This window comes from Hyla sarda, chromosome 3, assembly GCF_029499605.1.
Source record: "Hyla sarda isolate aHylSar1 chromosome 3, aHylSar1.hap1, whole genome shotgun sequence".
NCBI classification, from domain to species: domain Eukaryota; kingdom Metazoa; phylum Chordata; class Amphibia; order Anura; family Hylidae; genus Hyla; species Hyla sarda.
In genome coordinates, this window is record NC_079191.1 from 269,605,026 (window position 1) to 269,625,789 (window position 20,764).

Below are 20,764 nucleotides of genomic sequence, written 5' to 3' on the forward strand. Positions count from 1 at the left end.
CGTAACGCCCCTCTCACAGACATGAATGGAGGGGGCGTGGCGTGACGTTACTAACACGGAAGCTCCAAGCCCACCGCTGGCGGCCAGGAAATCGCAGTGGTCCCCAGTGGCGGGACCCCCGTGATCAGACATCTTATTCCCTAGCCTTTGGATAGGGTATAAGATGTTTTCCGCCGGAATGCCCCTTTAAAGAGTACCTGTCATCAAACCATAAACAAACTCAGATTATATTCACTAACTGCTCCTTACACTCTTCCTGCCCTAAAAAAAAATTCCGAGCATTTAAAAGCTGTGCATAATACCTTTCCCCTTGCTCACATTTTGTGAGCCCCTGGCAGGAGAAAGTGGGCGTTCCCCAGCAAGCGCGACGTCACTGAAGCATGCGAGAGCTGTGACTCTCCATGCCCCACACGCACTTCCTGAGTTTGGACTTCTGCAAATCTGGGTGGATACCAAATTAACTGTTTGGGAACAGGACAGAGCCACCTAGTGGTTGTTTTTTCAATCACATTAAAAACATTTAAAGGTTGAGAATTTTTACGGCAAGTAAATAACAAAGTGTCTTATAATAACATATGGAACAATATATTAAAAGTTTAGTTTGGTGACAGGTACTCTTTAAGTACTCTGGTTTCCTCCCACAAAACATATTGATGGTGAGCTCTTTTCTCCCACTCATCTCATCGCTGTAGAATACAGATTCTATAGAAAGTCTATGGAGCCCATTTCCTGTATCAAGAAGAGAGACTGGGAGAAAAATGCTTAACTGAGTGCTTCTCCCTGTTAGTTTTAACGATCAATGGGGGTCTCAGCCCCCAGCCCCTGAGCAATCAAAACTTTTAACACGTCCAAATATTTTTTAAATGAACACTTTAACCCCTTGCTTTCCAACATGGAGCCACAGCCTTTTCCTACAGCCACCAGGTAGTGTGCCTTCAAGATGTGTTTAATAGTAGCTGTATAGATCCACATACACCCTCTATTGATAGCTGTAGGCCACCAGTTTTATCATGCACTGCTTTAAGGGAAGAGATTTATATATTTATACACAATATAAATATATAAATCTTGGGCAAGGAGGGTTAGGCATGGTTAAGGTGTAAACATCAACACTCTTGGTGGCTTATTTTGTATGAAATCTGAATATCTAATGATATATAGTGTAGACCAATACCACACTTTAAATATACATTTCTTAACCCTTATTGCCTAGTGCATCACTTACTTATTCTTTTATAAGCATTCAGATCTTTCAGTTATTTGTTCTACCCTATCGAAAAAGTACATCAATAAATTGAAAGTTTAATAAAGATCCATACCCATTAGTTTTTCCCGCTCCTCTCGACGCTCTCGAGCCAGTCTTTGTCTTTCATCAACTTTCAGAGTAAGATGTGGTTCTGAAAAAGCACAAAATGCAAGATATTTTCAGTAAAAAGACTGTGCTTCTGCATTGGTGCTCAATACACTGATCTCAGGATCTGTACTAGAAGTATGTCATGTCCACCATTAGATGGAAAAACAAACGTGCATAGAAAGAACTTTTTATGCCTGAAGAGCAATGAAAGCCCTAACATCTATAGGGCTATTAGAACACACAACCAATCCCAAACACACACATAAGCCTCCATGATTTATGTTATACTTAATTTACAATCCAATAATCCACAACATTTGATAATCTAGTGCTCTTCGGGTTCTGTTAGTGCTGTTTGAAAATAATTTTTATTCTTATTAAGATTTCAAATGTAGTAAAAGGTAGGGAAAAAGTATAGAAAAAAGAAAAAAAAAGGGAACAGGAAAAAGATATTATACAATCAGTATACAAACAGAGAAGAAAAATGTATATAGTGGAGGGAGATCACATTACCGTACATCTTAATACCCTCTACACTTCGTATCATGTTTATATATTCAAAATATCATAATATCATGTTTATATATTCACCACACATATCATAATTAATAACTGGTGTTAATAACATACACAAAAGTAAAACCCACTGCAGACATCGAGCCATAAAGCACTTTCATGGTGCCATGTAAAAAAGGTAACTGTATCACTTTATAGAAAACAATGAGAAAATAATGGAACTCACCAGATTTGGAGAGAGCATTGTCTTTTCTAGCTTGACTTAATGACATTTTCTTCTCTTGGACTTTACCATGAGGACCATCAGGAGCTGAAAAATACAGTTAAAATCTTTAAGCACAGTATAAAAAAAATAAAATCTAGCATTTTTATATATAAACAATCAAAATATTTGTGAACATTTTGTCACACTATAGGTCAGTAAGACAGTAGTATAACCAGAGGGGTCGCAGAAATTGTCAGCGGTCTGCTAGAGTACTCAGGCACAGCAGATGCACTAAGCCCAAGAAACTTCAAATGTACCTGTAATTTGCTAAACTTTTAATATAATGTAGAAAACAACATTAAATATATTTGTAATATACAGTGGGGCAAAAAAAAAGTATTTAATTAGCTACCAATTGTGCAAGTTCTCCCACTTAAAAAGACGAGAGAGGCCTGTAATTTTCATCATAGCTATACCTCAACTATGAGAGACATAATGAGAAAAAAATCCATAAAATCACATTGTCTGATTTTTTAATAATTTATTTGCAAATTATGGAGGAAAATAAGTATTTGGTCACCTACAAACAAGCAAGATTTCTGGTTCTCACAGACCTGTGACTTCTTCTTTAAAGGGGTACTCTGGTGGTCAACGTGTTTTTCCGTTTTTGACTTACCCTATTTGTTTTGTTTAATTTCTATTCTTGTTGTTTAGCCTACTCTATTTCCGTTCTTTGTTGTGTTTTTATCCCTCACTTTGTTTTCCTATCTTTGCTTCCATTTCCTGTTTCTTGCTGTGCTGAAAACTACAAATCCCAGCATGCCACATGCCTTGCTGGTTTGGGGCGGCTCCTTTTTTGTTTGTTTGTTCCTTTACCCACCCTACTATTTTCCCGGGTCGGCCTCCTTATACACAACACACTAATATAATCAGCCCTGGTTGGGATACACTGTCATACACACACAAAAGGGACTACAACTCCCAGCATGTGTCATTCAGGAGTCTTCAGTCTGTGGTATAACCCCAGCATGCTGCCTCTGTAGTCTCCTGGGGGTTGTAGTTCACCACACCTCTATAGGGCATACACCAGTGTTTCCCAACCAGGGTGCCTCCAGGTGTTGCAAAACTACTACTACCAGCATGCCCGGACAGGCAAAAGCTGTCTGGACATGCTGGGGGTTGTAGTTTTGATACAGCTGAAGACACCCTGGTTGGGAAACCGTGCACTTTGTTGGTAATATACTGAATAGGCTAGGCCAGTGTTTCCCAATCAGTGTGCCTCCAGCTGTTGCAAAACTACAACTCCCAGCATGCTCAAAGGCTGTCAGGGAATGCTGGGAGTTGTAGTTTTGACACAGCTGGAGGCACACTGGTTTGTAAACACTAGCATACACACACATAACAGGGACTACAACTCCCAGCATGTGTCATTCAGGAGTTCCCCCACCCCCACTTCACATATAAAAATCAACAGCTGGAGGCACACTGGTTTGGAAACACTGGTGTAACATGATGTGTATGCTGAATAGGCTAGGGCAGTGTTTCCCAACCAGTGTGCCTCCAGCTGTTGCAAAACGACAACTCCCAGCATGCTCAAAGTCTGTCCAGGCATGCTGGGAGTTGTAGTTTTGATACAGCTGGAGGCACACTGGTTTGTAAACACTAGCATACACACACATAACAGGGACTACAACTCCCAGCATGTGTCATTCAGGAGTCCCCCAGTGCAGACCTGCATCCTCAGAAGACAGAGCAGGGGGAGGGGCGATGAGGAGCTGTGTAGGAGCTTCTTTCTCTCATGCACACCTGTGACCACCTATAGGGGGAGATGAGGGGGCGTGGCCTATTTCTCTGATGCAGTTCTCAAAGAACAGAGAAAAAAAAAGCCATGACATGTTGTCCACAGCCTAATCCTAACCTGTGGACAACAGTCAGAGATCAAACACAGAACTACAGAACATCCTGGCCCACAAAACAGGTAAGAAAAAAAGACACATGCTACACAAACATATAATACATGTTAATTGCAAAAAAACATGAACATTAAAAGATGATGCAATATAGTCAAAAATCTTAACCACCAGAGTACCCCTTTAAGAGTCTCCTCTGTCCTCCACTTGTTACCTGTATTAATGGCACCTGTTTGAACTTGTTATCAGTATAAAAGACATCTGTCTACCACCTCAAACAGTCACACTCCAAACTCCACTATGGCCAAGACCAAAGAGCTGTCAAAGGACACCAGAAACAAAATTGTAGACCTGCTCCAGGCTTAGAAGACTGAATCTGCAATAGGCGGGCAGGTGTGAAGAAATCAATTGTGGGAGCCATTATTACAAAAATGGAAGACATACAAAACCACTGATAATCTCCCTCGATCTGGGACTCCACGCAAGATCTCACCCCGTGGTGTCAAAATGATCACAAGAACGGTGAACAAAAATCCCAGAACCATTTGGGGGGACCTAGTGAATGACCTGTAGAGAGCTGGGACCAAAGTAACAAAGGCTACCATCAGTAACACACTACGCCGCCAGGGACTTAAATCATGCAGTGCCAGATGTGTCCCCTGCTTACAGGAAATATGTCACTAGTGTCACCCGCAATAACCTGTCGGTACAGACAGGTAGTGCAGGTGACGCTGGTGACAACGATGCTTACCTTGTCCGGTTCCGTGGCGAGGGTCTCCTGTAAACTCTTCTGTTAATTTTGCTCCGGGCACCCGGCTTGGGGCATGGGCGGAGCTTAGTGACATCACAGCTGCTGCTCCCTGCCTGGTCCCGCTGTGAGAGAACAGCAGTGGTGACGTCAGTAAACTCCGCACATGCCCCTAGCCAGGTGCCCAGAGCAAAGCAAACGGAAGAGATTACAGGAGATCCCCGCCACAGAACGGGACAAGGCAAGTACCGTTGTTACCAGTGTCACCTGCACTACTTGTCGGTTCTGAAAGGTTAGTGCAGGTGACACTGGTGACAGATTTCCTTTAACCCCTTAAGGACCAGGGGTTTTCCGTTTTTGCATTTTCGTTTTTTGCTCCTTGCCTTTAAAAAATCATAACTCTTTCAATTTTGCACCTAAAAATCCATATGATGGCTTATTTTTTGCACCACCAAGTCTACTTTGTAATGACGTCAGTCATTTTGCCCAAAAATCTACGGTGAAACAGAAAAAAAAATAATTGTGCGACAAAATTGAAAAAAACCCGCCATTTTGTAACTTTTGGGGGCTTCCGTTTCTACGTAGTACATTTTTCGGTAAAAATGACACCTTCTCTTTATTCTGTAGGTCCATACTATTAAAATGATACCCTACTTATATAGGTTTGATTTTGTCGGACTTCTGGAAAAAATCATAACTACATGCAGGAAAATTAATACGTTTAAAATTGTCATCTTCTGACCCCTATAACTTTTTTATTTTTCCGGGTATGGGGCGGTATGAGGGCTCATTTTTTGCGCCGTGATCTGAAGTTTTTAACGGTACCATTTTTGCATTGATAGGACTGATTGATCGCTTTTTATTCATTTTTAAATTATATAAAAAGTGACCAAAAAATGCACTATTTTGGACTTTGGAATTTTTTTGCGCGCACGGCATTTAATTAATGATATATTTTTATAATTCGGACATTTCCGCACATGGCGATACCATATATGTTTATTTTTATTTACACTGTGTTTTTTTTTTTATTGGAAAAGGGGGGTGATTCAAACTTTTTATAGGGGAGGAGTTAAATGATCTTTATTCACTTTTTTTCACTTTTTTTTTTGCAGTGTTATAGGTCCCATAGGGACCTATAACACTGCACACACTGGATCTCAGGCATTGAGCAGTCATTCGGCGATCGGACAGCGAGGAGGCAGGTAGGGGCCCTCCCGCTGTCCTGTAATCTGTTCGGGATGCCGCGATTTTGCCGCGGCTATCCCGAACAGCCCACTGAGCTAGCCGGCAACTTTCGATTTCGGTTTTTCAGCTCTGAGCGCGCGGCTAAAGGGTTAATAGCGCGCGGCACCGCGATCGGCGCTGCGCGCTATTAGAGGTGGGTCCCGGCTTCACTATGACGCCAGGCCCACCGTGATATGATGCGGGGTTACTGTGTAACCCCGCGTTATATCAGGAGAGCAGGACCAAGGACGTACCGGTACGTCCTTGGTCCTTAAGGGGTTAAGCCAGCACATATGCGGGCCCGTCTGAAGTTTGCAAGAGAGCATTTGGATGATCCAGAAGAGGACTGGGAGAATGTCATATGGTCAGATGAAACCAAAAATAGAACTTTTTGGTAAAAACTCAACTACTCGTGTTTGAGGGAGAAAGAATGCAGAGTTGCATCCAAATAACACCATAACTTCTGTGAAGCATGGGGGTGGAAACATCATGCTTTAAGGCTGTTTTTCAGCAAAGGGACCAGAACAACTGATCCGTGTAAAGGAAAGAATGAATAGGGTCATGTATTGTGAGATTTTGAGTGAAAACCTCCTTCCATCAGCAAGGGCATTGAAGATGAAACATGGCTGGGTCTTTCAGCATGACAATGATCCCAAACACACCGCCTGGGCAGCAAAGGAGTGGCTTCGTAAGAAGCATTTCAAGGTCCTTGAGTGGCCTAGCCAGTCTCCAGATCTCAACCCCATAGACCCCTTTGGAGGGAGTTGAAAGTCTGTGTTACCCAGCAACAGAACTTGCACAATTGGTGGCTGACTAAATACTTTTTTGCCCCACTGTACAATAGTCAAAGGTGTGCTCCGGTGGAAACTTTTTTTTTTTTTAATGGACAGGTGCCAGAAAGTTAAACAGATTTGTAAATTACTTCTATTAAAAAATCTTTATCCTTCCAGTACTTATTAGCAGCTGTATGCGACAAAGGAAATTCTTTGACTTTTGAATTTCTTTTTGTCTTGTCCACAGCGCTCTCTGCTGACACCTCTGTCCATGTCAGGAATTGTCCAGAGTAGCATAGGTTTGCTATGACGATTTTCTCCTGTTCTAGACAGTTCTTAATACGGGCATCAGGTGTCAGCAGAGAGCACTATGGACAAGACAAAAAAGAAACTCAAAAATAAAAGAATTTTCTCTGTAGCATACAGCTGCTAAAAGGTACTGGAAGGATAAAGATTTTTTTAATAGAAGTCATTTACAAATCTTTTTATGCTAGGGACATTAGGGACCCACTCTGGATAGGTGGCCTTGACGTGGCGAGTGGGCTTGTACTTTTTGATCAAAAATGTATACTAACAACCTGTTAGTTTTTGATATTATGCTGAGAAGCAATCAGATCATTATACAAGATTGTAGATGTGCACCATGTCTGTTTTTCTACCCGAATTCACACTGTGATTTCTATCCCCTCCTTTTTCTTTGTTTTAACATGTGCTGCACTCTTCCCCACCCCCTCAGCCCAACCCTATATAAGCAGTAGTTAGCTGCACATGGGCCATTTCTTTCCTAGCTGCCTCCCAGTCTGACTGGCAGAGTATGGTAAGTGAGCTATTACATCCCTGTTCACACTGGTGTGGTGCTGTGCGGTGTCCGTTGCTGCCGTGGCGCCGTGTCTGCGGGGGGGGTGCGGCCCATAGACTGGTTTGAGTGGCATTGGGGCTGCTCTGCCGGTGGGTCGTTCCCCCCTGTGGGCATTGGCGTCGCGGCGGTGGTGGTCGCCGCCCGGTGCTGCCCCATTTTATGCTAGGGACGTTAGGGACCCACTCTGGATAGGTGGCCTTGACGTGGCGAGTGGGCTTGTACTTTTTGATCAAAAATGTATACTAACAACCTGTTCGTTTTTGATATTATGCTGAGAAGCAATCAGATCATTATACAAGATTGTAGATGTGCACCATGTCTGTTTTTCTACCCGAATTCATTTACAAATCTGTTTAAACTTTCTAGCACTAGTTGATTTAAAAAAAAAATTTTTCCACTGGAGTACCCCTTTAAATAAATTGTATATTTTCCGATTAAAAAATTATATCCCTGCAGCTATTGCCTGTGTGTCTCTGTGTGGAGACAAAATACAGGAATTCTAGGCAGGACAAACAGGGCTCTGTGCAGGGTCCTGGCAATCAGCCTGCTGTGTGAGTAGGGCATGTCACCAAGCCTTAGTGCACAGAACCCTGCACCCTGCTTTTTTTGTCCACACCTGTATTTTGTCTCTGCACAGAAACTCTCAGGCAATAGCTGAAGGGACAAACCAGGATTTTTTGACCCAAGAATATACACATTTATTAACCAATGTATATTACAAATATACATATATGTTGTCTACGTTTTAGAACACATTTTTGCAAATGACAGGTATACTTTCAGGCTATTAAGTTACTATATATATAAGTATATTTTTACAGACAAAAATCTGAAATCATAAATATTTTGTGATGTCCAAAAAGATATTGCACACTAAAAGTAGTACAGATAGAAGCCTCTAAATTCTACCAGGGAAATTTTCCAATACGGTTAGGCAGTGCTGCTCCAAAACAGGTTAGCTAACTAGTTTTACATGTGTGCACACTCAATGGCCCTGATTTACTAAGAGTGGAGTGAAGGTTTCTTTGTGGGTTTTAATTCCCTACAATTTTTTTTCCCACCATATGTACTAAGCTTTCCCTACATTTATTTATTTATTTTTTTTTACATATGCTCTGATCTGTAGTTTTTTCCTCAGCTCAAATCCACCACATTTTCTGTGGAAACCTTAATAAATATGGTGTGATTTTGGAAAAATGTCGGGAACACGCCCATTTTCTTTGATCACGCACCCTTTTCCCGACAGACATGCCCCTTTTTCGGGTTCTCTCGGTAATATACAGAAGACAGAATAATTCTGGCGTAAATTCCGCCGCAGACAGAATTATTTGGCGCACAACCCGACAAAACATGTCGGGTTTACAATAGTAAATAAGGGCCAATATGTAATTCAATTCTTTGTATGTTTTGCAAGTTTAGAGAACAGGTACCCACCAAAGAAACAGACTATTGAAAGGAAGTGTCTGACACAAGAAGCGGTAGAAGTAAACTACTGTAAGGCAAACTGAAAATCAGTTCTAGCAGAACAAAAGAAAAAGACTCAGAAAAGGTTTATTTTCTTTAGTGTTATGCCACTCATGAAGATTTTTTTTCTGCTGATATTCCACCAGATTTTAGCACTCTCCCGATTCAGCAATTATTGGCAAAGTCTTTCCAGGCCTGCCTCCCAGGAGCCAGAAATTAATTTTTCTGTTGACCTAGAAGTAACATTATATTATAGTACCACTCAATGTACCATTAAAGAATGTTTAGAAAAACCAGACGAGATGGAAAAAGAAACTGGTATTTTATTTTCATTTAATTTTACTTTATCAATGAGACAATTTCTATACCAAAATAAAAAAAACTTAAAATAATAGCATTGCATCACCATATTCTAAGGACCTATGTTTTATCCATACCATTTGGAGGTGGGCAGTTAATTAAAACTGGAATTCTTGTCATGGGTATTTTTTCATAATGTTTATAACTGAGACAACTAATGTGATATTTAACCCCTTCTTAAGGCACTTTTTGAGCCTTGTGAATGCAGCATTTTTCTTTTGTTTCTCATCACTCATTCCAAGAGCCATTATTTTTCATTTTTTAGTGTTTATGTAGTCTTATTAGGGCTTTTTTGTAGGACAAGTTGAATTTATTTGTTTTCTTATTTTTCCTTTTAAATAACGAAGTTACAAGCAGTGGTAAAAATGGTCAATAAGAAAGGAAGGAACAAGTGGGTAGCCCAGTACCAATAATGTGCAAAAAGGCATAGAATATTACCTATGCTTATTAGTGTCCAGCCTGCCGACCTCCAGAAAAAATAACAGCTACAATGTCCGACAGTGTTGGCAAGGTAAGCTTTTATTTACTCTTGCAAAAGAACACATTTAGCTACCAGTAAGATAACGTGTATGAATCAAGGAATGCTATGTTATTCTGAGATTTCTGCCAAAGAAAGGTTGACAGACGAAGAAAAAATAGCTTGGGCCGGGAGAACCGTCCATTACTGAGCAATGTAAGCTATCACCCACTCCCAAAACACCTGTCTGTGAGCAACTGCAGATTCCATAAAAGAAATCCATACTCTGACTTCTACATTAAAGAGTACCTCTCATAAATCTTATAATCATCCCAGTTCACTGCCCCCACCATGATAAACCACCCCTTGCTTTATTTTTTTATATTTTTTTTTTAGTTTTCTACCTTGATATTGCTCTGTATCTTCTGCTCCACCTCAGGTTCAGGTTAACAGACTGGGAAGGAGTGTTACCCAGCAGGTGTGACATCATCTGAAGCCATACAGGGGAAAACTTCCTCCCTTACTCTGCCACCAACAGCATACAGCAGTTACGTGTGAGAGGAGCTATGATTGGATGAGGCTCGACACCCCCCCCCTCAGCACTCCAGGCTGCAGTTCCTATGTTTGGACTTCTGCCAGGCCAGCAGGAGTCCAAAATCTGTTCATGAGAGGGGGAGGGGGGGGGGGGATGTGCTCTGGACAAGTCGGGAGACACCTAGTGGCAGCTTTTTTTAAACACGAATAAAACAGAAAACCAATTCTATCTGATAAACTAAAAGAGAATGGGAGATTTAAATCTAAATAGTAACTATGCATGACTTTAGAGACTGTCACTCTCCAACGTTCATTAATAAAAATGTAACTCTCTTTTGTCCAACCTTCCAAAATTTTGTCCCGCAAATCAGGATACCACAAGATAAATTCTCACTTAGAGAACACTACATCTCATCCCCTTAAACAGAGGAAATGTGGAGGACAAAAGTGTAAATTTGCGACAGAGGACTAGAGTATAAGCTGTCTAAGGAGGAGAAAAAGCTCCCAGTGATCCCTACCCTGTCCAGCACCATCCCAAGCATGTCCCAATGTACTTTATTAAATTATTTTTCTGTATCAAATGCCGATAAGATTGGCAATTCACCTTGCTTGGGATGTTACTGCACCCTATTCAACACTTTCAGCATCTTTCAAATGTTTGCTCCTGCTGAGTGGTTTTGAACAATGCCCAATTGGGAGGGGCCAATGAGAGAGGGCAAGTAAAGACGTAAGTACTCAGTGAGGATCTGATTTTGAGGTCTTGATTTATTTGCAAAATTGTGCGGTAAGAGTGTATGGCTTTAAGAAAAAGTTTCATGACTTTGGTGTTGGAATGCAGGGTACCAGTGCGCAAGGGATGTTTGAAGAAAGATGTCAATGGACCTACAGGCTAAACTTGCCAGAAAAGCTATCTGGCCTGGTGATTTTGCCATATGAAGATGCTTTATGGTAACCTTGATTGCTGCTTTAGTGAAATCGACATTCAACGATTCATGTTATTCTGCAGAGCTAGTATGTAGTTTAACAGGCTAGTATGTAGCTTAATAGACTCCAGAAAAACCATACCAACGGTCATGTCAGCTGGTGATAAGAAGTATAAGGATTTGTAAAAATCACAAAACCAAGAAATAATAATGTGGGAATCAGTATGAATGTTACTGGCATCATCCCTCAATGCAAAAATGATGAAATGATCTGCCACCTCTGGTCAAGCATATCATTTCCAAAATGGAGCAACATTTACAAAAAAGCTTTACATTTAAGTTCGGTTTATAGATTAAAAGTGGCTTTGGCCTCCTCCCCTGTTTGACAAGCTGCTGCAGAATAGCATGACATGCAAGATGTGTAGGTATTCTGCAAGGCCTTACTTTTCTCTTGATAACAGTGGAGGGATTTCTTTTTCATTGCGGTCATATATGCTAGTTGACTGGTGTTCACTATTATGCCAAGAGAAATCCATCATCCTTTAAGGCCTCTAATAAATTGTCATACTTCATGTGTGCTGAAAAGAGTCACTGAAAGTCTAAACCTTTGGGAAAGGTATCCGTCAGAGGAACAGAAATGGAGGTGTGATCGGAAATGACCATTATATGGATGTCAGACTCTGAAATGTGTGGTAACAAATCTAAGGAAAGAGAAAAATATGGTTGATACGCGACCAGGATGAATGGCGAATGTGAGTACTAGGTATATTTTCAGCTGTCTGGTGCATTAATCTCCAATGAGATATCCAAAAATGAGAAATGGTCTTAATGAAATAAGTCTAAAATACATAAATACTTAAGAGACACTCCCTATCCCACACAATAGAACCATTCCCTCCCGCCAAACCCTTATGCCCTTTCCCAGAGATAACACTTAAGCATAGTATGGAATTGAGTTTCCAAGAACTGATGGGCAAAAGAAAGCACTGCAAACCATGAGAACTATAGAAAGTTGCACTGGAACATTAGTCCAAAATCCACAGCAGAATAGGCCCCTTGTGGTGAAAATGTCCCAGTGAACTAAGGTGACTGCCAGAATGCACATTAAGGGCACCCACATTAAAAATAAGTAGAAGCCCACAGAAAATGCATGGAACACCTGAAAATAGCCAAGATAACTATCACGTCATAGTCCACAAAGGACAAAATGGGGAAGCCATGCTCATGACTCCATCGATCTAGCCAGGTCCATCACAACTGACAGTCTAGGTCCACACTACGTTTTGTCCCATACGGGAGCGCATACGGCAGGGGGGAGCTAAAACCTCACGCTCCCGTATGTTACCGTATGCGCTCCCGTATGCCATTCATTTCAATGAGCCGACCGGAGTGAAACGTTTGGTCCGGTCGGCTCATTTTTGCGCCGTATCCGCTTTTACAACCGGACCTAAAACCGTGGTTGACCACAGTTTTAGGTCCGGTTGTAAAAGCGCATACGGCGCAAAAATGAGCCGACCGGACCGAACGTTTCACTCCGGTCGGCTCATTGAAATGAATGGCATACGGGAGCGCATACGGTAACATACGGGAGCGCGAGCTTTTAGCTCCCCCCTGCCGTATGCGCTCCCATATGGGACAAAACGTAGTGTGGACCCAGCCTAAGTAGGAGTCTTGCAAACTTTACCCGATTCTCTGTAGTTTCTCTGGGAGTGGGATTGCCAGGGGTCTATGGAATTCCTATATCCTAGTAGATCGCGTAAGCTAGTAGGAGGAGGTTCAATTAAGCTACGGTAATCAGAACTGAAAAGTGCACATTCTGTCTCAGACAGGGACTCATAGAAATGGGAAGTATCAGAAGAAAGGTTTGATGACAGAAGGCTTGCCGAAGAGACTGTTTATTATTATAGTCCAAAAAATGCATTCTAACCTGACATGGCCAATTCCCAGAACAACAAAAGAAGCCCAAGTTGGTACACCAATTTTTGAAACCCAGAGCCCTTAGGAAGCTTGGCCTTATAAAGCTGATAAAGGTCAGGCTGTCCTATGCGTAGGTTGTTACATCTGTAAGGTTTTCCAGGTGACCAAATTTGGCGCATAGCTTTTTCTTTCTATAAATCTGTGAAGGTAGTATGTATCTCCAGCCTATCCTATTCTCCTAATGCCACCCAGTAGTCATGAGCTGTAATTGTGGCAGCTGTGGAGGAGATGTCAGCATGCAGCTTGTCAAAAGTTGCCTGCAGAATGGCCTCCAGGGTGCGTTAGATGTCCAGAATAATCCTGGCTGTGACTTCAGCTGCTAGACTGCAAAAGCCTATGCACTATATGTCAGGTGAGCTTGTAGTGCAGGGGGAACATTAGGCCCATGATCTGGGATGTCGGCAAGAAAGAGGGCAGGAGTACTGGTACCGTTACGGTTGTGGGCCATGGAGGATGAAGCATTTCAGAGGCCACATGGGAGCACTAGGGATGGGACTGACCCTCAGTATGGAAGATGTGGTGAGTTTTATTTTTTAGGTATTATTTTTCTCCATAAATGACATGTAAACTTTACCTTGTGGGTTGTAATGATAACTGATATAACAAATTTGTATAGTTCATCAGTAATTTTTATGGAAATAATTTATTATTAAATCAAACTTTTAAATCACTTTGAATCCTTTTTTGTGGGATAAGTGGGATAAATAAAAACAGACATTCAGTCATTATTTTTTATGTATGCAGCTACATTTTTTTTTAAGACATTAACTTTTTTCCCCCCTTAATTTAGTTTTTTTTTTTTACTGCCCTTAGGGGATTGACCAGCTGGTATAACACTGAGGTACCTCTGAATTATGCATGTTAGTATAACAGAGCCTAATAGGTATACTACAAACAAACGAGCCCTCCCCTCTGTATCATCATCAAATATGAAGGCCACCAGCATAGAAACACAATGCTCTCACTAAAAGGCATTGTGCAACAAGAGGCACCACTCTTTGAAGACACAATCAAGTGGGTCAGAAACAGCAGCAGCTCCACCCTATGGTCACAGCAGGAAACATGTATGGAAATCTCAAACCACACGTCTCCAACGGAATAAACCCATTGTGATAAATTGTTTTAACTTGTACAACCCATTTTTGGGCCTCTTCATCAGATACTATTAATATGACATGAACATACGTATAAATGTATATACACAGACATTCTCACAGCACAGGAAGTGATGTTACAACACCATAAAAAAATATAAACACACCATAAAACAAATTTAAAACAATAATTTAAGTCATTCTGGCCATAAGGTATCCACTTTAAAGATCCTAAAATCCTATCATAGACTGTCTTGCATTACTAGCACTGTATTTCTTATGAGTTTCGGATACTTTTGTTGCTCTACTGATTATTATTGTTCAGTGCTATGCATTGTCTTAGCACTGATCAGTGCACTCTTTAATTTCCTTATATAGTCTGCCAGACAGTAGACCATACAAGAAGATCCATGGAGTGGCCATGGAGCAGATGAGGAGACCTCGGGCCACTTCCGGCCTCAGTGATCAGCATTGATTATGTCATCTAAAGGGTTAATGGCGGACATCAGTGAGGCAATGACTGTTAATAGAACCCGGAACCCACCCACTATGCCACTGTTCATGGCTTAAACGGTGTGCCAAGTCTCAAGGTAGCATGAAGTACATTTACATTATGGGCATAGCGGTTTAATATTTGGACATTACTGATACAATAATAGTGTAAAAATCATAACATAAGATCGTCAGCCAATTTTGATAATGTAAATGCCTAATATACACTCTACTACAAAAATCCTGCTAAAATATTTACATTTGATATAGCAACTTTCATACTGAAAAAGGCTTAAAGGAATATAAACCGTCTGAATGCTGCATAGAATAGTGCTGAGAAGTGAATTTTCTATAACCCATGTTGGCTTAAGGGGCTAATAATAGAAATCTGCTTTGAGCACCTTAGAGCTGCAGCTAAGCAGGGAGCTCCTCATTTTATCTAGTACAAGACATCCATTTCTGCACTTAAACTGCAGACCATGTAGCAATGGCGATTCAACAATAAACTACTTTCCATTTTACAAGAGATTTATACACGCTGGCACAACCACCATATAAGCTATGCAGAAACATTAATAGGATCCATAATTTTGACATGAATAGCTAAAACCTGATAAACCTTTCCTAAAATATATCCCTTGAGTCCTACATAATGTGATGAATTAGTAAATTGATGATATATGTGCCATAAGTAACCTCTGACTTGCTTATAATGTTTTAAGTGTGGATAGATCTGAAGACTTATCTGCTTAGTTTAGACACCGGGTAGGTTTGAATAATGCATAGTTCTATCCAATGCAGATCTTCCAAGCTCCTGCTTCATGAGAGAAAATTATAAGATATGACCAAGCACATTATGGCAGCTTAATATTGTGCATTAGATTGTATGTAAGGGACCGACCTAATGAATTTCATTGTTTATGAATACTGGTGAATTGTTGGAGAGGATTAAAGAGACTGAAGGTGCAGTGACCCTGGATCAGTGTCCATGTAAAAAAAATTATGAAAAAAAGCCTAAAAGCCTAAAACTTTGTTTGGGGTATCGGGAATTAACTTATATACCTGCTGTTTTCTATGACACACTGCAGCATACAGAGGTATCACAGACATGTACGGGTTCACATGTGTACAAGCTGAGTGGATCATTGGTCACATAATACTCGATAGCAAGTTTCTGTGTAGATGCTTCTGAAAAGGCTGAGAGGGGACTTCTCTAGCCCAACCCATCACTCCCCAGAGGGTTTGACTAAACCCATCACTCCCCAAGGGCAGCAAAGTTAGCACCTTTTCAGAGTGTACCTCTGAGGTCTAGTCAGTTCAGGCCTATTTAGTGATCTGTTCAAGCTTCGGTCTGCTGCAAGCAAAATAACCAACGACTATTCCAATTGCAAGAATCCCCTAACCCAAGATAGATCTGGTTTGCATGCACAGTGATCACTGTGTGGAGCTTTGGAGGATTTCACCCAAAAGGTTGTCTCCAGTCTGCGCCATTAGGGCATCATTCTTAAAATATCCTGTATCCAGCTCCAAAGAAGAGAATTTTCTACTCAGAAGTGGAGGACCAGCTGGAAAAAGACCCTCCTGCAAACACTAATCTCTGTATGGACTTCTAGACAGAGTTAATGCTTTGTGGCTAAAATTGTCATAAAAAGTTTCTCCAGTCAACATAGGGTATTGTACCGCAAAACTGTGAGTAAAGTTTGAAGAATCTGCACCACAGAAAGCCAACCTGTGTAGGCATCCCACAGTAAAGTCTGATCTAATTGGACAGCATATCCTACACAATGGGGCAAGAAAGTATTTAGTCAGCCACCAGTTGTGCAAGTTCTCCCAGTTAAAAAGATAAGAGAGGCCTGTAATTTTCATAAATTCTTTAAAAAACTGTGATTTTATTTGCAAATTATGGTGGAAAATAAGTATTTGGATTAATAAGAGTTCATCTCAATACTTTGTTATATACCCTTTGTTGGCAATGACAGATGTCAAACACGTTCTGTAAGTCTTCACAAGATTTTCACACACTGTTGTTGGTATTTTAGCCCATTCCTCCATGCAGATCTCCTCTAGAGCAGTGATGTTTTGCGGCTGTCCCTGTGCAACATGGACTTTCAACTCCCTCCAAAGGTTTTCTATGGGGTTGAGATCTGGTGACTGGCTAGGCCACTCCAGGACCTTGAAATGCTTTTTACTCATTCGTTGCCTGGGCAGTGTGTTTGGGATAATTGTCATGCTGAAAGATGTTGAGTTTTTACTAAAAAGTTCTACTTTGGTTTCATCTGACCATATGACATTCTCCCAATACTCTTCAGGATCATCCAAATGCTCTCTAGCAAACTTCAGATGGGCCCGAACATGTACTGGCTTATAAACCACAAACACTTCCAATATGTAGTATCAGGATAAAGCAAGGTGCTGGGACTATTCAAAGGTAAAAGGATGTATTACCCATTATGCAACGCGTTACATGGAAGACTGCTTAAAGGGGTACTCCGGTGCTTACACATCTTATCCCCTATCCAAAAGATAGGGGATAAGATGCCTGATCGCGGGAGTCCCGCAGCTGGGGATGCCCACGATCATGCACGCGGCACCCCGTTAGTAATCAGTCCCCGGAGCGTGTTCGCTCCGGGTCTGATTACGGTCGACCGCAGTGCCGTTGGCGTGTGACGTCACGCCCCCGCCCCCATGTGACGTCACGCTCCGCCCCTCAATGCAAGCCTACGGGAGGGGGCGTGATAGTTATCACGCCCCCTCCCGTAGGCTTGCATTGAGGGGCGGAGCGTGACGTCACACGGGGGCGGGGGCGGGGGCGGGACGTCACGCGCCGACGGCCCTGCGGTTGACCTTAATCAGACACGGAGCGAACACGCTCCGGGGACTGATCACTAACGGGGTGCCCCTTTGGATAGGGGATAAGATGTGTAAGCACCGGAGTACCCCTTTAATCAAGCATATTGGGTGGTACAACCACCGTTGGTGAGCACTATTCTATATGCTATTCACTTTCATGTACATATATGTTATCACACTACAGAGTGCTTTCCTTCATTTTTAGTTTATGTACTTAAGCAGGGGGACACGTCTGGCACTGCATGATTTGAGTCCCTGGCGGCATAGTGTGTAATTGATGGTAGCCTTTGTTTCTTTGGTCCCAGCTCTCTGCAGGTCATTCACTAGGTCCCCCCAAAGTGGTTTTGGGATTTTTGCTCACTGTTCTTGTGATCATTTTGACACCATGGGGTGAGATCTTGCAAGGTGCCCCTAGATCAAGGGAGATTATCAGTGGTCTTGTATGTCTTCCATTTTCTAATAATTACTTCCACAGTTGATTTATTCACACCAAGCTGCTTGCCTATTGCAGATTCAGTCTTCCCATTTGGTGCAGGTCTACAATTTTGTTTCTGGTGTCCTTCGACAGCTCTTTGGTCTTGGCCATAGTGGAGTTTGAAGTGTGCCTGTTTGAGGTTGTAGACAGATGTCTTTTATACTGATAACAAGTTTAAACAAGTGCCATTAATACAGGTAATGAGTGGAGGACAGAAGAGACTCTTGTAGAAGTTACAGGTCCGTGAGAGCCAGAAATATAGCTTTTTTGTAAGTGACCAAATACTTATTTTCCACCATAATTTACAAATACATTCTTTAAAAATCAGAAACTGTGATTTTTTTTTCTCATTATGTCTCTCATAGTTGAGGTATAACTATGATGAAAATTACAGGCCTCTCATCTTTTTAAGTGGGAGAACTTGCCCAATTGGTGGCTGACTAAATACTTTTTGCCCCACTGTATATCTGCAACTGCATTTGTTTCAGTGCATCTACTTGATGGATGGTTGTGTGAGTACAACACATGAGTGGCTAGAGGTACAAAGAGGAGATAAACTTTTCATGCAAAATTCCATCCCAAGGGGAATCAGAGCTGCAAATGACTCCAAAGAATAAATTATAAAGCTTTCATTTCTGGACTACTAGAAGAGACATTCAGTCAGTAAATCTGCTATTGAAGTACTCTTAAAAGGAACAGTGACCAACTTTCTACTAAGTTGTAACTTAAAGGGGTTCTCCGGGAAACTAAACCCATAGCCCATCCTTACCTCTCACAAACCTATTTGTCTAAATATCATTCATTAGCTATGTAGAGCAGTTTACCTCTTTTAGCTGTCACTTACATCCCAGGAGTGAGAGAAAAACGTCATTATCGGATCATCCTTGTCTTTTTGCAAACCCCTCAATGAGACTAGCCCCACCCTCCTGGAAGACAAACATCACATGATTTCTGGCTTCACAGCCACAACTTCCCTCCCCTTCGTCTCCCTCTCCCTGTGTGAGGATCTTGCCGTGAGAAAAACAGTCCAGTCTCCTCTGCACATAATGCTGCTATTTTCCTGCTGTCGAACTAATCACTGACTGCTGCCATTCAAAGAATATCATAATTTATTGCGGGGGGGAGGGGGGGGAAGGATTGTTTGAAAGAAAAGACATGTACAGTGTGTTTAAAACAAAACAGCATGCACACAGATAGCAAAAGCAATTGGCTGGCAGCCATCACACAGAGCTGCACTGACTGCTGGAAGTTGTAGTCTGGGCTGCAAGCAAGAAAAAATTGTATTCAGGAGACAACAGGGGCCACAGGAGCTGGCACAATCACATGGATAACTACAGGGGACACAGAACAGGTATTGTGGAGGCATTGGGGCATTTTAATTTTTCTTAACTTCCCCGGAGCACCCCTTTAAGTAAAGTTCCAGGAAATGAACTTACCACAGGTGCAACCCCACACAACACAGACAAAACCTCAAGTGTATATCTGGGGCAAAGTGGTAAGGGTTCATAAGGGGACCCATTAGGTTAGGAAGATCACTCTGCCACACGTGACAATATGTAAGACTATTGTGACTACTGTATTTGGATTTATGTGAAATCCCTGCTACAGTAAAAAAAAAACTGTCAGGGGACCACCAGAGCATTAGGGAGGCAGGGGTTTTAGATGGGCACTATCATTAAAACTAATTTTTGCTACTGCACTCCATATACATGGAAGTTCTCCCCTGTATGGCTTCAGATAATGTCAAGCCTGCTGGGGAACGACCCTTCCCAGTCTGTGAATCTAAATGAGACTGAGCAGAAAATACAGAACAATATCAAGGTAGAGAACTAAAAAATAATAAATATAAAGGCATGGCGTGGTTTATCATAATAGGGGCAGTGAACTGGGAGGATTATAAAATTTAACAAGATCATGAGAGGTACTCTTTAACGACTTAAGGAACAAGGGCGTACAGGTACGCCCTGATGTCCTAGTACTTATGGACAAAGGGCTTACCTGTACGCCCGTGGGAACTCCGGTCCCCGACGCTTGCCGGGCGTGGATCGGACCGGGATGCCTGCTGAAATCATTCAGCAGGCAACCCTTGCAAACCCCTGAGGGTGGTCCTGAGAAGCCCCCATGTCAGATGGACGATTTATGGCGATTCCAGGCTGATGAGGGTTCTGGTGACCCGATCACCTGGAAAATAGGGATGATCGGAGCTGCCAGAGACCACCCCGATCATCCTAAAGGATAGGAGTGAGGTGGCAGGGGTGCCACCTCCTCCTATCCCCTGCAATTAGCCGGTCAGGACTGAAGTCAGGTCAGATAGGGGAAAGATGCCGGCGATGGTGCGGGAGCAGTTGATGTGGGGGGGGGACGGACGACCAGTGGCCGTTACCTGAGATCACGCAGGGACTGGCGGCAGAAAGGTGGTGCAGGTAAGTGGAGGCAGCAGTGAAGATCGCTGTAAAGTCGCCTTTGGCTGTCTGGGTGTGCTGGGAGTTGTAGTTTTGCAACATCTGGAGGGCCACAGTTTGGAGACCACTGTGCAGTGGACTCCA

General features: G+C 42.1%; 1 protein-coding gene across 10 annotated transcripts in view; it reads right to left on the minus strand.

The window, feature by feature from the left end:
* The window catches only part of MAP7 (microtubule associated protein 7), a 193,194-nt gene that overhangs the window by 60,523 nt on the left and 111,907 nt on the right, over positions 1-20,764 (minus strand). For all 10 annotated transcript variants that reach the window (XM_056566634.1, XM_056566632.1, XM_056566631.1 and 7 more), the window contains 2 exons: positions 2,097-2,180; positions 1,320-1,397 (listed from right to left, as the gene is read on the minus strand). In XM_056566634.1, the coding sequence (XP_056422609.1) occupies positions 1,320-1,397; positions 2,097-2,180 (162 nt within the window). The remainder of the gene's footprint in view (positions 1-1,319; positions 1,398-2,096; positions 2,181-20,764) is intronic.